The sequence below is a fragment of the Scyliorhinus canicula genome, chromosome 1, assembly GCF_902713615.1.
Source record: "Scyliorhinus canicula chromosome 1, sScyCan1.1, whole genome shotgun sequence".
NCBI classification, from domain to species: Eukaryota; Metazoa; Chordata; class Chondrichthyes; order Carcharhiniformes; family Scyliorhinidae; genus Scyliorhinus; species Scyliorhinus canicula.
Window position 1 is genome coordinate 298518393 of NC_052146.1, and position 12947 is coordinate 298531339.

General features: G+C 53.1%; 2 protein-coding genes across 2 annotated transcripts; both read left to right on the forward strand.

Annotated features, from left to right (window-relative positions):
- Window positions 1-5204: 5204 nt before the first annotated feature.
- Window positions 5205-6342, forward strand: LOC119975993 (cold-inducible RNA-binding protein B-like). The gene has a single exon (XM_038816010.1). It carries the CDS (start codon window positions 5295-5297, stop codon window positions 5730-5732), a length of 438 nt encoding a protein of 145 aa, XP_038671938.1. The 5' UTR covers window positions 5205-5294; the 3' UTR covers window positions 5733-6342.
- Window positions 6343-9773: 3431 nt separating this feature from the next.
- LOC119976004 (microtubule-associated proteins 1A/1B light chain 3C-like) lies at window positions 9774-12947 on the forward strand. Its single transcript, XM_038816033.1, has 4 exons — window positions 9774-10095; window positions 10200-10255; window positions 10339-10445; window positions 11842-12947. The coding sequence occupies exons 1-4, from the start codon at window positions 10029-10031 to the stop codon at window positions 12005-12007; spliced, it is 396 nt and encodes a 131-aa protein (XP_038671961.1). The 5' UTR covers window positions 9774-10028; the 3' UTR covers window positions 12008-12947.

Consider the following 12947-nt stretch of genomic DNA (forward strand, 5'->3'; position numbering starts at 1 on the left):
GCAGCACGCCATGGCACAGTCCCAGCAGTCGATAGCACAGTCCCAGCAGTCGGTCGCGGAGACCATCAACCGCCTGACACATGTGCTGGATGGCGTCGTGCACACACAGGTTGAGATCGCACAGTCCCTGGCGGGAATGTCTAACTCCCTGGACTCCGTCTCTGCAAACCTTCGGATCCTGGTGGATACCGTTGCAAGCCTCCAGGACTGGCAGCGCCAGGTGTCGGTGGTGCGACGGGGAACCTCCCCGCTCGCACCTCTGTCCCAAAGTGAGGCCCGGGGGCCACCGGGCTCCCCGAGGGAGGAGGAGGTTTCGGGGCCCGTCCCATTAACTCCATCACGGGACGTCCCGGAATTCTCGGCCTCCCCCCGTCCCATCCCTGGTGCATCGGGTGGGCAGCAGGCAGAGCAGGGTGGCACAATGTCACCCGAGACGCCCGCAGAGCAGCCTGGCCTATCCAGGCCGGGTCGCCCCAGGAAACGCATAGCCAAGGAGAAACGAGTCGAGGGGGGCGATTCGCAGCAATCCTCCACCACTCCTGCTGTATCATCTGGGGATTCACTTAGACGTAGTGGTAGGGCCGTAAGGCAACTAAGATAGACACTGAGTAAGTTGGCACGGGTGAAGGGCACAGTTTAGTTGTAGGGGCTAGGGCACCTGTAAATAATTGTTAATATTAAACGCACTGTTCCACCTTACTTGTAATACCGTGTGATTGTTCCACAGGCACAGGAATCGTGATGGTGACCGAGTGTCGCTGGGGGTGACGGGTGGTGAAACCTCGGTGCAGGGTGTGCAGTCCCTGCCCCTACCCCCCTCCCACAGCTAGCCCACGCGGGCACGTGATGGAGTGTCAGTGACGAACTCAGCGGCCACCAAGGTGGATGGTTCAGCTATTGCCATGGGTCAGACTCTCTCTAACGATTCTGAGCTCACAGCTCTTCGCAGAGCGGGCTGTCATCATTCCACATGGCACTGATCACACCCGCTGACACAGCCATCAATGTTGTGCCATTCCGTCTGTACCCAGTGATAAGCGTCATGTCGAAGTGGAGCAGTGCACACTGAGGGGGGGGGGGGGGGTTGTGGTGGTGGCAGTTGTGTGGTGACCCTCTGCATGACTAGCGATGCAGGTGGTGGTTTGGTGTTCATCGGGGACGTCACATGCGATGCGTGAACCGTGCTGCCACCAGGGCGTCGCGTGCCCGCCGTCCTTGCCGGGTCCGTCGTGCCGCCTCCTGGACATCACCAGCACCTGGGTCGTGTCTGCGTGCTGCGCCCGCCACTCCGCCAGCATCCTCGTCCTCCTCCTCCTCCTCCTCCTCCTCCTCTGTGCTGGCACCACTGCCACTAGCTTCTCCCTCCGCTCCTGCAACAGGTCATCTCCCCTCTGCATCGCGATGTTGTGCAGCGCACAGCAGACCACAACAATGCGAGCGACCCTGTCGGGCTGGTACTGCAGGGCCCCTCCGGAGCGGTCCAGGCACCTGAATCTCATCTTCAGGAGGCCAAGGCAGCGCTCCACCACACCCCTGGTTGCTGCATGGGCCTCGTTGTATCGTGTTTCCTCATTGGTCTGAGGCCTCCGTATAGGCGTCATCAGCCAAGACCTCAGCGGATAACCCCTGTCACCTAGCAACCAGCCCCTCAGCCGGGGGGGACGTCCCTCAAACATCGCAGGGATGAACGACTGCGCTAGTATGTAGGAGTCATGCACACTCCCTGGGAACCCTGCACAGACGTTCATGAACCTCATGTGGGGGTCGCATACCACCTGGACATTAATGGAGTATGTCCCCCTCCTGTTTGTGAACACTTCCTTGTCCACAGCAGGCGGGCGCATGGGGACGTGAACACAGTCGATTGACCCCTGAACCCTCGGTATCCCGGCCACACTGGCAAATCCACGGGCTCGTGAGTCTTGACTTGCTTGGTCCTCGGGGAAGGTGATGTAGCGGTCCGCGATGGCATAGAGGGCGTCGGTCACATCCCGGATGCACCTGTGCACCGATGACTGGGAGATCCCAGAGATGTCCCCGCTCGGAGACTGGAAGGAGCCGGTAGCATAGAAGTTCAGAGCGGCCGTCACCTTGATGGCTACCGGGATCGCGTGTCCTCCCCCCGTTCCACGTGGGGCGAGGTGCGACAGGAGTTCGCAGATATGTATCACCGTCTGCCTACTCAGCCGGAGTCTTCTCCTGCAGGTGATGTCCGGCATTGTTAGGAAAGAGACCCGGACACGGTACACCCTCGGCTTTGGTCGTCGCCTCTGACGCCGTGGCTGCACCCTCACTCTCTCCTCTTCCTCTTCCTCTTCCTCCTCCTCCTCCTCCTCCTCCCCCCCCCCCCCCCCCCATGCTGCTCGACGACTGGCAACTCCTCGGCCCTTCCCTCTGCTGCTGCAGCTGGCCCTGCAGCCACTGCGGGTTGTGGGTGTGGATGCTGCTGCATCTCCAAATCCAGTAGAGCGGCCCCAACCACTGCGCAGAACATAGGCGTTCTGTTCACAGACATTGTGCTAACCTACAGAAGGGTGGTGGGAGGCAGAGAAACGGGACATGTTAGACGGAGGTTAGTCGACACCTCGGCAGCCGCCTGCCATGGGATACCTGTGTGTCCTGGTGGCCTGGTCGCGCTGCTGACACGCGGTCAGCCTAACCCCTGGTCACTTTCTGCATCCAAAGGCCAGTAAACTATGGCCTCCTCACGGGTGCGTCAGTGGCCTGTGGCCGGAAGCCACAGGGGAACCAGCGGCCGTGTCCTCGTCACCTGCACACCATGGCATGCTGGCAGACATATTGTTACGGGGTTGGACGGCTCACTCTCTACCTAACCCCCCCCCCCCTCCGTCGCCCCCCACTGCCCCCTCCGTCTCCCCCACTGCCCCCTCCGTCTCCCCCACTGCCCCCTCCGTCTCCCCCACTGCCCCCTCCGTCGCCCCCCCACTGCCCCCTCCGTCTCCCCCACTGCCCCCTCCGTCCCCCCCACTGCCCCCGTTCTGGACCCCCTCCCGTTCCCAGGGATGCCTTCCCCGTTGTGGCCAGTCTCGAGCGGTGCGCTGAACGTTGCGCTGAGCGGTGCGCTGAGTGGTGCGCTGAGTGGTGCGCTGAGTGGTGCCCTGACCTCCTCCAAGCAGTCGTCAGCCAGGCCGACTGGTTGACGAATTTAAAAAGCAGGTGTGTTTCACGACGTCCAAACAGGGCGCCATGACGTCGGGACTTCGGCCCATCCGGGCCGGTGAATAGCGGGGGGGCTCTCAGTGGCGATTCTGGTCGTATCAGGGGCGGGAAGGAGGCGTTTGTCGGGAAACACGACTCCGACAATTTGCGGGGTTCGGAGAATAGCGGGAGGGCGTCGGAACAGCGTTGCCGTAAAAATTTCCGACGCCCGCTATTCTCCGAACCGTCGTGAGTCCGGAGAATCGCGCCCAAAGTTACTTTTACCTGCTTTCTTCCCAACATCCAGGTCAGAGCGGCTCCCCCAGCATTTATCTACTCAAGTACTCTGGCCACAGGCCCGTGGCCTGTTCCAGGACCTTGTGATGGGAACAGACTAAATTCGCCAGGAGGTGCGGGAAGAGTAGTAATAAACTGGCCCCTTGCCCAGCCGCAGTTTGAAACCACCACCACCACCAGCCGTCCTCTCAGCTACCTGAACCCGAATCGCGGGAATTAAGACGCTCCTGAAAACCTACCTCTTTGGTGGGTCCTTCCCACTCAGTAAAGAGACACGACGTTCCCAAGGTACCAGGAATGTGCTTATGGGGGAAAGGTTGGACAGGATTGGCTTCTATCCACTGGCGTTTAGAAGAGTAAGAGGCGACTTGACTGAAACCTTTACGATCCTGAGGGTTATTGACAGGGTAGACTTGTTGAGAGGAAGTTCCCTCCTGTCGGAGAATCTGGAATTCGGGCTCAAGGTTTGAAAATAAGGGGTTGCCCATTTAAGATGAGAATTTTTTTCTCTCAGAGGGTGGTGAGTCTCTGGAAATGCAGTGGAAGTGGAGTCTTTGAATATTTTTAAGGCAGAGCTGGATAGATTCTTGATTAACAAGGGCATGAAAGGGTATCGGGAGTCAGCAGGAATGTGGGGTTGAGATCAGCCATAATCTCATTGTAAAGTCTTACAACACCAGGTTAAAGTCCGACAGGGTTTGTTTCGAATCACTAGCTTTCGGAGCAGGAAACAAACCTGTTGGACTGTAACCTGGTGTTGTCAAGACTTCTTACTGTGCCCACCCCAGTCCAACGACGGCATCTCCACCTCATAATCTCATTGATGGTGCAGCAGGAACGAGGGGCCGAGTGGCCTACTCCTGCTCCTAATTTGTCTGTTCGTATGAGACCTGCTTTGGAAATGGATGGCGGCTCAGGGGGCGAGGGTCAAATTCTGTGAGGCGGAATTCTCCGCCTTACGACGCCGCAAGCGATCGGGCGGGGAATAGGGCATCCGGCCAAAATCAAGGTCCGCACCTTAAGGTGGGCGCCATGCTCCAGTCCCTTGCTGGTGGCGATAATAAGGTTTGCGCCCTGCACCTTGCACCTGCGGCAGCGTGCAAAACTGGCATTTACATGCATTTGTCCGGGGGCACAATTTACTACAGATATTTACAAACGGGGACTGGGCGCTGTGGCTGCTGGCTGAGGGGGAGGGAGAAGGTGAGCAAAGTTTGAAAAAAATGCTACAAATTGTACGGCTTGCTGGGAGATGGCTGCCAGGACCAGCGAAAGTAGCAGCGACCAACTCCCCGTGTCGCTCGTGATTTGGGGTGTCCCCCTTGGGATCAGGTGGCCATTGCAGAGGTACAGGCCCCTGGCTGCTCACTCTGCTGACTGCTCACTGTGTCCTTTTACAGATGCACCATAGAAAGCATCCTATCGGGCTGCATCACAGCCTGGTATGGCAACTGCTCGGCCCAGGACCGCAAGGAACTTCAGAGAGTCGTGAACACAGCCCAGTCCATCACACAAACCTGGCTCCCATCCATTGACTCCATCTACACCTCCCGCTGCCGGGGGAAAGCAGGCAGCATAATCAAGGATCCCTCCCACCCGGCTTACTCACTTTTCCAACTTCTTCCATCGGGCAGGAGATACAGAAGTCTGAGAACACGCACAAACAGACTCAAAAACAGCTTCTTCCCCACTGTCACCAGACTCCTATATGACCCTCTTATGGACTGACCTCATTAACACTACACCTTGTCAGACAGCGTGCGGTGGAAAGCAGCCAGTGTGCAACGTCAAGGAGCAGCTCCTAATCTAACGGACCCGGGCAGATACATCTCAGCACCATGACTGAAGAAGCAAAGTTGTTCGTCGGCGGCCTCAACTTCGACACCGACGAGCAGGCCCTGGAGGATGTTTTCTCCAAGTACGGGCAGATCGCTGAGGTGAGAGTGATTAAAGACAAAGACACCATGACGTCCCGCGGTTTCGGCTTCATCACTTTTGAGAACCCCGAGGACGCCAACGACGCGATGGAGGCGATGAACGGAAAATCGCTGGACGGGCGGCAGATCCGGGTGGGCCACGCCGAGAAAAAGTCGGGCGGCGGTGGCGGCGGCTACGGAGGAAGCCGGGGCGGCAGCGGCTACGGACGCGGACGAGGAGGAGGCGGCTACGGCCCTCGGCAGTACGAAAGTCGGGGCGACAGCTACTACCGGGGAGACGGCTACTCCCGGGGCCGGGGAGGCGGCGGCTATGGAGGACGCAACTCCTACAACCAGTGACATTGAGTCTTTGGTCTTGTTCTGAGATCCAACCTCCTCCCTTTCCGTTACTTTAATTTTTTTTGTTTAGGGGAGAGATGGAGATCCGTTAATTTCCCAGCCTCGTGTTTTCCCAGCTAGATTATAATTGGCTAACCTGTCCCCGTCCATGTACCAGAGTGAGAGGCTGGCGGCTGCTGCTCCATCTCTGCTTATACCCGGCGGTGGCGGCTTTCTGACCCCCTCCCCTCCCCTCCACAAATCTACACCGCTACTGTTCGGCCCAGGGTCTCATCATTGTGACTAATAAAACCCGATCACCTAGTTTGTATCTTTAAAGACTTTTTTCTCTTTGTATTCAATTTTGAAGGAAATTGTGTAGGAATGTATATTAGCTGGGCGGTCACCGAGCGGCCCCCGTTCCAATAATCGCAGAGTTGCTTTCGTTGGGGTTTTTTTTCCCTAAACAATAAAACAAAATGGTCCTTTTTATGTACGCAAACTTCAAAATCCCGCCCCCCTCAAGGCGCGGATGGTTCATTTTTATTTTTGTGAAAAGCTGTATTGATGGGAAGTTAATAACACGTTTTTTTGTACGAAACATTAAAAATTACGAATTGAAAAAAAAAAACACTACACCTTGTATGCTTCAACCGATGCCAATGCTTATGTAGTTACATTGTATATCTTGTGTTGCCCTATTATGTATTCTCATGTATTTTCTTGAATTCTGTTCAATTCCCTTTTCTTCCCATGTACTGAATGATCTGTTGAGCTGCTCGCAGAAAAATACTTTTCACTGTACCTCGGTACACATGACAATAAACAAATCCAATCCAATCCAATCCAATCCTGTAAATGTTCACAGAGCCCCTGGTCATTTGGCAGCCCACCCAGGCCGCCCCTCTGCTAAACCCTCAGATCCCAGCTGACCCATCACCAGGATTGGCGTGGCCAAACTCAATCAGTGGCCAAGCTCAATCGGTGGCCAATCAGGTGCTGCCACTCCTCCCTTCACTCACCAGACATGCGACCCCACTGTGGGGGAAGCAGGGGAATATCAGAGCTCACCCTAGACACAAGCCTCTAAGCGTGGAGGCAATTGGTGGCACATGGTGACCCTCTCCAGCCCACAACCAGGTGCCACCCAGCTGGTGGGATAACACACAGCCCCCCCAATGAGGACACCCACAGTAGACCCCACTGGAGAAACGAGAGATGGGGTCGCAGAGCCTATCGCTGACATGGGTTATGGGGGCCACAGGTGGTGAGGGCAGAGGCTCCCGGTGCCACTCACGTATGGGGACAGGGGTGCAGCGTGGATGGTAACATATCGGGGGGAACAGCTGGGGGTGGGAGCTGGTTTGGGAGGGACTTGTGGGGGGCGGTGCTGAAGTGCAACTGGGGGTCACCGTGTAGCCTGTTGGATCTGGATGGGCAAGGGGATAAGTATCTTGCTAATATGTCTTCTCTTTCCCCCCTGCAGAGAATGAATTTCAGAGTACAGCTCCTGAATGTTCGCCATCTATCTGGCCACCTCCAATGTTATGGGTGCACAGAGGCTGGAGGCACAGGGCCTGCTCAGGGAGAGCAGGGCCCAGCCGGTGAGGCTGGAGAGGCGGCCATCTATCAGGCTGAGGAGGAGGTGCCACATCTGGCCACGCCTATAGCCGTCAGCACCTGTCTTTCAAGGACCTGCTGGGCCGCATGTGTCACCAAAGGCTTCAGCCAACCAGGGAGACCGTGCACCATCTGGCACAGATGGTGATGTACCTGGCACTGCGGGGTTTGGAGGAGGACACACACTCCCAGTGACCGACAAGGTGATGGTCGCCCTTAACGTTTATGCCACTGGGTTTTCCCAGGGACCGAGCGGGGACCTGTCTGGGATCTCACAGACATGCGCACACAGGTGCACCTGTGCTGTGGTGGATGCCCTATATGCCCAGGGAGCGGGCTATATAACTTTCAGTCAGGCCAAGGCCCATTAGGATGCCCGGGCAGGAGGATTTGCCACCATCACTGGCATGCCCCAGGTCCAGGAGGTGATCGAAGGAACACAAGTCTCCTACAAGCACCGGCTCATCAATGGTGCTCTTCATCAATAGGAAGGGCTTCCACTCCCTGAATGTGCAGTTAGTGTGCGACCACCAGCTGCACATCATGCACGACTGCATCCGATACCCAGACAGCGGGCACGATGCCTACGGCTTGGTGCACTCATCTGTTCCCGGAATCTTTGAGGCTTGGGCTGAGATCTTGGCTAATGCCACCTGTCTGGAGGCCCCAGACTGACGCAGAGAACCGCTAAAGTGATGCCACTGCAACAACCAGGAGCAACATTGAGCGGTGCATCGATGTCCCAATGATGCGCTTCCGATGCCTGGTCCCTTCTGGTGGGGCTCTCCAATATAGCGTCAGATGGGTCTATAATGCAGTGGCCTGCTGTGTCCTGAACAACATCCCGTAGCAGAGGAAGGACATGCTGGAGGAGGAGGAAGAACGGCAGGCCTCATCTGAACAGGAGGATGGCCGGGAAGGACAGGCCATGGAGCCTGGGCTGGCAGGACAGGCCTCCCAACGTGTGCTCCAGGGCTGCCGCTCACGGGCAACCTCAGCACCTCCAGGTTCTCCGAGTAGGATGCATGGCACGGGCAGCTCTGCCACTCTGTCCCACCTCTCCATACTCTCCCCCCCCACCCCCTTCCAAGTGGTGTCCCTTCTCCATAGCCGCTCACATCCTCCTCTGACCCTCCTCCCTTCACTCCATCCCACCACCCCAGCTCCCCCTCCCCCTCTGAGGGTCCTACCAGCATCACTACAGGGTGTTGGCGCGGGGTTGGCAGCATCAGCAAGTCTTATCTCCGGGATAGAGGATGATGACGACTCGCTATGAGATGAGCTCTGATGCTCCCCATCGTTTGACAAAGTCTGACTCCTGCCTTCAGGATCACATTCCCCTATCGCCCGGGTGATCCCTGCATGTGTGCTGACCATTCCATCTCACGACTCATAAAGTCTTTTGGGAGGGTGAGGTTGTGGGGGGAGGGTGATTATGGAGATGGCGAGCGGTGATGGATCACTCACCGGGTACACTGTCCTACCGGGTGCCCTCACACCTCTCGCCCCGTTCCCTGCCACCTCTGAGGGTGACCCCAGGTGGAACATCCAATTGCCCTGATGGCCCTGCCCCATGCCATCCTCCAACACCCACACTCCCAACCACCCGTGCCCCCCCCCCCACCCACCCTGCAACCGCCCTCTCTACACCCAGCCCAGCCCTCACACCCTCCCTTCAAACAGAGGCTGGAGTCTGGGAATGTTGCTGAACAGATGTTTAATAGGGACTACATACATTATTGTGCCCTGATCCTTACGTCTAACCCATGTGAATGAAAAATGTAACGAAAATGAAATGAAATGAAAATGAAATGAAATGAAAATCGCTTATTGTCACAAGTAGGCTTCAATGAAGTTACTGTGAAAAGCCCCTAGTCGCCACATTCCGGCGCCTGTTCGGGGAGGCTGGTATGTGCTGTACCAGTGCCAACTTAACTGGGTGACCTGCCGTGTGATGGAAAGAAAGTTGGAGCCTCTACCAACACTATCCATAGCTCTGGACTACAACATGCATGTAAAGTGCTCGTTGCCACAGCGACTCACAGTCCCCGAGTGAACTATATACACCACCATTTGCCAGATGGATTTTAATTTAGTGTCAAATCCTAGAGTCATTGCAGGAGGCCATTCTGCCCATTGAGTCCCTGTCATCTCACTGGAGAGCAAACCCCCATTTTAACCCCATTGATCCTGCAAGTTGATTTCCCTCACGAGCCCAGCAAATTTCCTTTTGAAATCTTGGTCACCTTCGCTTCTACCAACCTTGTAGGCAGCAACTTCCAGGAGGTCATTACCAATCTCTGCATTTAAAAAAAATCTTCCTCTTAACTCCCCTTCCCCAATATCTCTTGCCAAAAACTTCAATCTATGTCCCCTAGTGCTGAATTGGTTGCAACAGTCATCCTAATTGCCAATTAATTAAGAGGCAAAGGTCCACAGTGGCACTCATTCTTTCACGTGTTTTTACACGTTGCCATGACGATTAGGATTATTAGAAGTGGAGGGAAACTGGGGCGAAAACAAATCAATAAATATTGGGCCACGCAGACAAGGGAGCAGGATTACAAGCCAGTGATGTCGTGGCCTAGCCAGTCCAGGTAAACGGGAATAATCCAGGCCGGGATCCACCACCTCCCCAGGAAATCAAGAGCGATTGAAATAAAGCGCCGGCCGGAGGAGTCGGTCGGAAAAGCAGGAATGCGGGGTATGGCTGTAGTACACCGGACTCACGGAGCTCAACGCTTCAAACACAGAAAGACCTTTGGTAAATCGACCTGTGCTGACATTTTTTTTAAAAAAAGTTTTTTATTTTATTTGTGGAGCTCGGGAACTTGACCAGTTGTTTTCCAATCCTTCTATTTTAAATAGCTGCCAGGAAAGAGGAATCTACCTTCATTCGTGCCAAGTACCCTCAGAAAATACCGGTAAGAGTTGTCCTGTGGATGTCTGATTCTGTCTCTCTTTTCCCTCTCTCTCTGCTGATAATAACCCTTGCTGCTTTCTGTAGGTGATTGTGGAACGTTACCATGGCGAGAGACATTTGAAATCACTGGATAAAACCAAATACCTGGTTCCTCAAGATGTGATCGTGAGCCACTTCATGACCATCATCAGGTATCATTGACCTTGTCAGGAATAGCATTTGGAATCCAGTCCTAAACCCACATCAACTTGTGGTCAAAGTTGGTAGCAAATTCTCTTGCAAACAGTCTGGCCTTGGGCACTCATATTTGTGAAGTGGTGCAAAATGGCCATTTGTGAATTAGTCCCTGTTTTGAGCACAGCCCCTATTAAAATCTCCAGCTAATGCAAATGGTCATCTGCATTTTATTTTTCTGGAGTCATTTCCTGGACTGACATTACTGTGGCTATTAAAATCTGGTACCCTTTCTGCCTCCCTGATTGGGATTGGTATGAACAACAGCTGCGGCAATAAACTAAATTTCAAAGGATGCTGCAATGAGATGTCCCATCCCATCAGGCATAATTTGAACAAGCTAGGGCTCTTTTGAGATTTGGGTGGGGGGGATTTAAAGCAGATGGGAGAATCATTTAAGGGATAAAAGCAAATTATTGGAGATGCTGGAATCTGAAACCAAAGAGAAAATGCTGGAAAATCTCAGCAGGTCTGGCAGCGTCTGTAGGGAGAGAGAAGAGCTAATGTTGCAAGTCCAGCTAACCCTTTGTCAAAGCATGTGAGGGTTGGGACTTTAATTTTTTTTTATTTTATTTTTTTATAAATTTAGATTACCCAATTATTTTTCCAATTAAGGGGCAATTTAGCGTGGCCAATCCACCTACTCTGCACATTTTTGGGTTGTGGGGGCGAAACCCACGCAGACACGGGGAGAATGTGCAAACTCCACACGGACAGTGACCCAGAGCCGGGATCGAACCTGGGACCTCAGCGCCGTGAGGCAGCTGTGCTAACCACTAGGCCACCGTGCTGCCCTTGGTTGGGACTTTAATAACTTGTGGCCACTAGGGAATTTGGATAGTCCTTCTGCAGAGTACTCCCAATGTGAAACTTGTAGCCATGAAGTGAATGACATGGATATCTAGAAGTATATGTTGATATGGTTGGATGGTAGTGAGGAGCATAAACCAGTTGCCTGAATTAACAAAAAATGAGTCCCTCTATACTACTGGGGTCCACTTTTCATGCATGTAGCACAGTGGATAGCACTGTGGCTTCACCGTGCCAGGTTCCCAGGTTGATTCCCTGCTGGGTCACTCTGTGTGGAGTCTGCACGTTCTCCCTGTGTGGGTTTTTTTCCCACGTCCAAAGATGTGCAGGTTAGGTGGATTGGCCATGATAAATTTCCCTTGGTGACCAAAAAAAAAGGTTGAGGGGTTACTGGGATAGGGTGGAAGTGAGGGCTTAAGTGGGTTGGAGCAGACTTTATGGGCCAAATGGCCTCTGCACTATATGTTCTATGTTCTCTATGGTTTGGGATTTTCTTCACTTGGTAGATATGAGGTTTCATTAATGCATTTGCCCTTTTCCTAGGAACAGATTGGCTCTAACACCTAATCAAGCTTTTTATCTTGTGGTGAGGAACAAAAGTCTCTCAAACATGTATGCCACCATTGCTGAACTGGACCAAGAATTCCAGGATTCCGATGGCTTCCTGTACATCTCTTATGCGTCCCAGGAGATGTTTGGTGCAAGCTGATCCAGTGCTCAAATGAATTCCGAGGTGGGAATATTAAGACACACCCATTTCTGTTGCCTGGTTTGAAAGCAAAAACTTTTTCCTCTGTGGTGGAGCATTTACTACAGCAGTACAGGAAATAGAACTGGTGAAATGATGACTGTAGAAAGCTGATCCTGATGCTTTTGCTAGAAGACAGGCTGCCTCTTGGACTCCAGCAAGGGATAAGAATGGGCTTTTTGGTGGAGACTATGACTCTTCTGTCCCACTTTATTTTGTTCAAGCAATGGCCATTTTTAATGCCTTGCTTACACCCATTTGAGCAATGGGAATCTAATGGAAGTGGGAGTCTTGAATTCTATAAAGCATGTGTTTTTTTTATCACTAGTCCTGGTTGGTCCACTGGTAATTGTGTAAAATGCCTTTGTGCCCGTGTAGAAAGAATTCTGTTCTGGGTTCCTAGTTCTGACTGATAACATGCTGACATTGGATTTATTTACAGCACTTGGTGTATGGTACAAAAATTAACAATTGCCGTTAAGCCAGTGCACCTTCACTGCTTTACTGGTGGCAGTTTCTTCTCCACTCCACCCATACTCGATACCTCCATACAATCCAATAACAATTGTTTACAATTATTTTTTTTGCACAAACACTCCTGGTCACATTATAGCTTTTGTACTTACTAATTTTATTACATTTGCTGCTATTTAAAGCCAGTTGCAGCAAGAGCCTCCTGTGCACCCACTATATATAGTACTGTAACATGGTGGATTTGAGTGGAATGATTTATAGTGTTGTGTAAGAGGTGACATGACAATGTAGTACTTCAAACAGGGATGCCTCAAATTGGATTAATATGATCCTAATATCCCACTCCCGAGAAGGGGGAGTCATTCTTGAACCACTGGAATTTGTGATGTAAATATTAACCCAGCAACAGTGAAGAAATGCTTTTTTT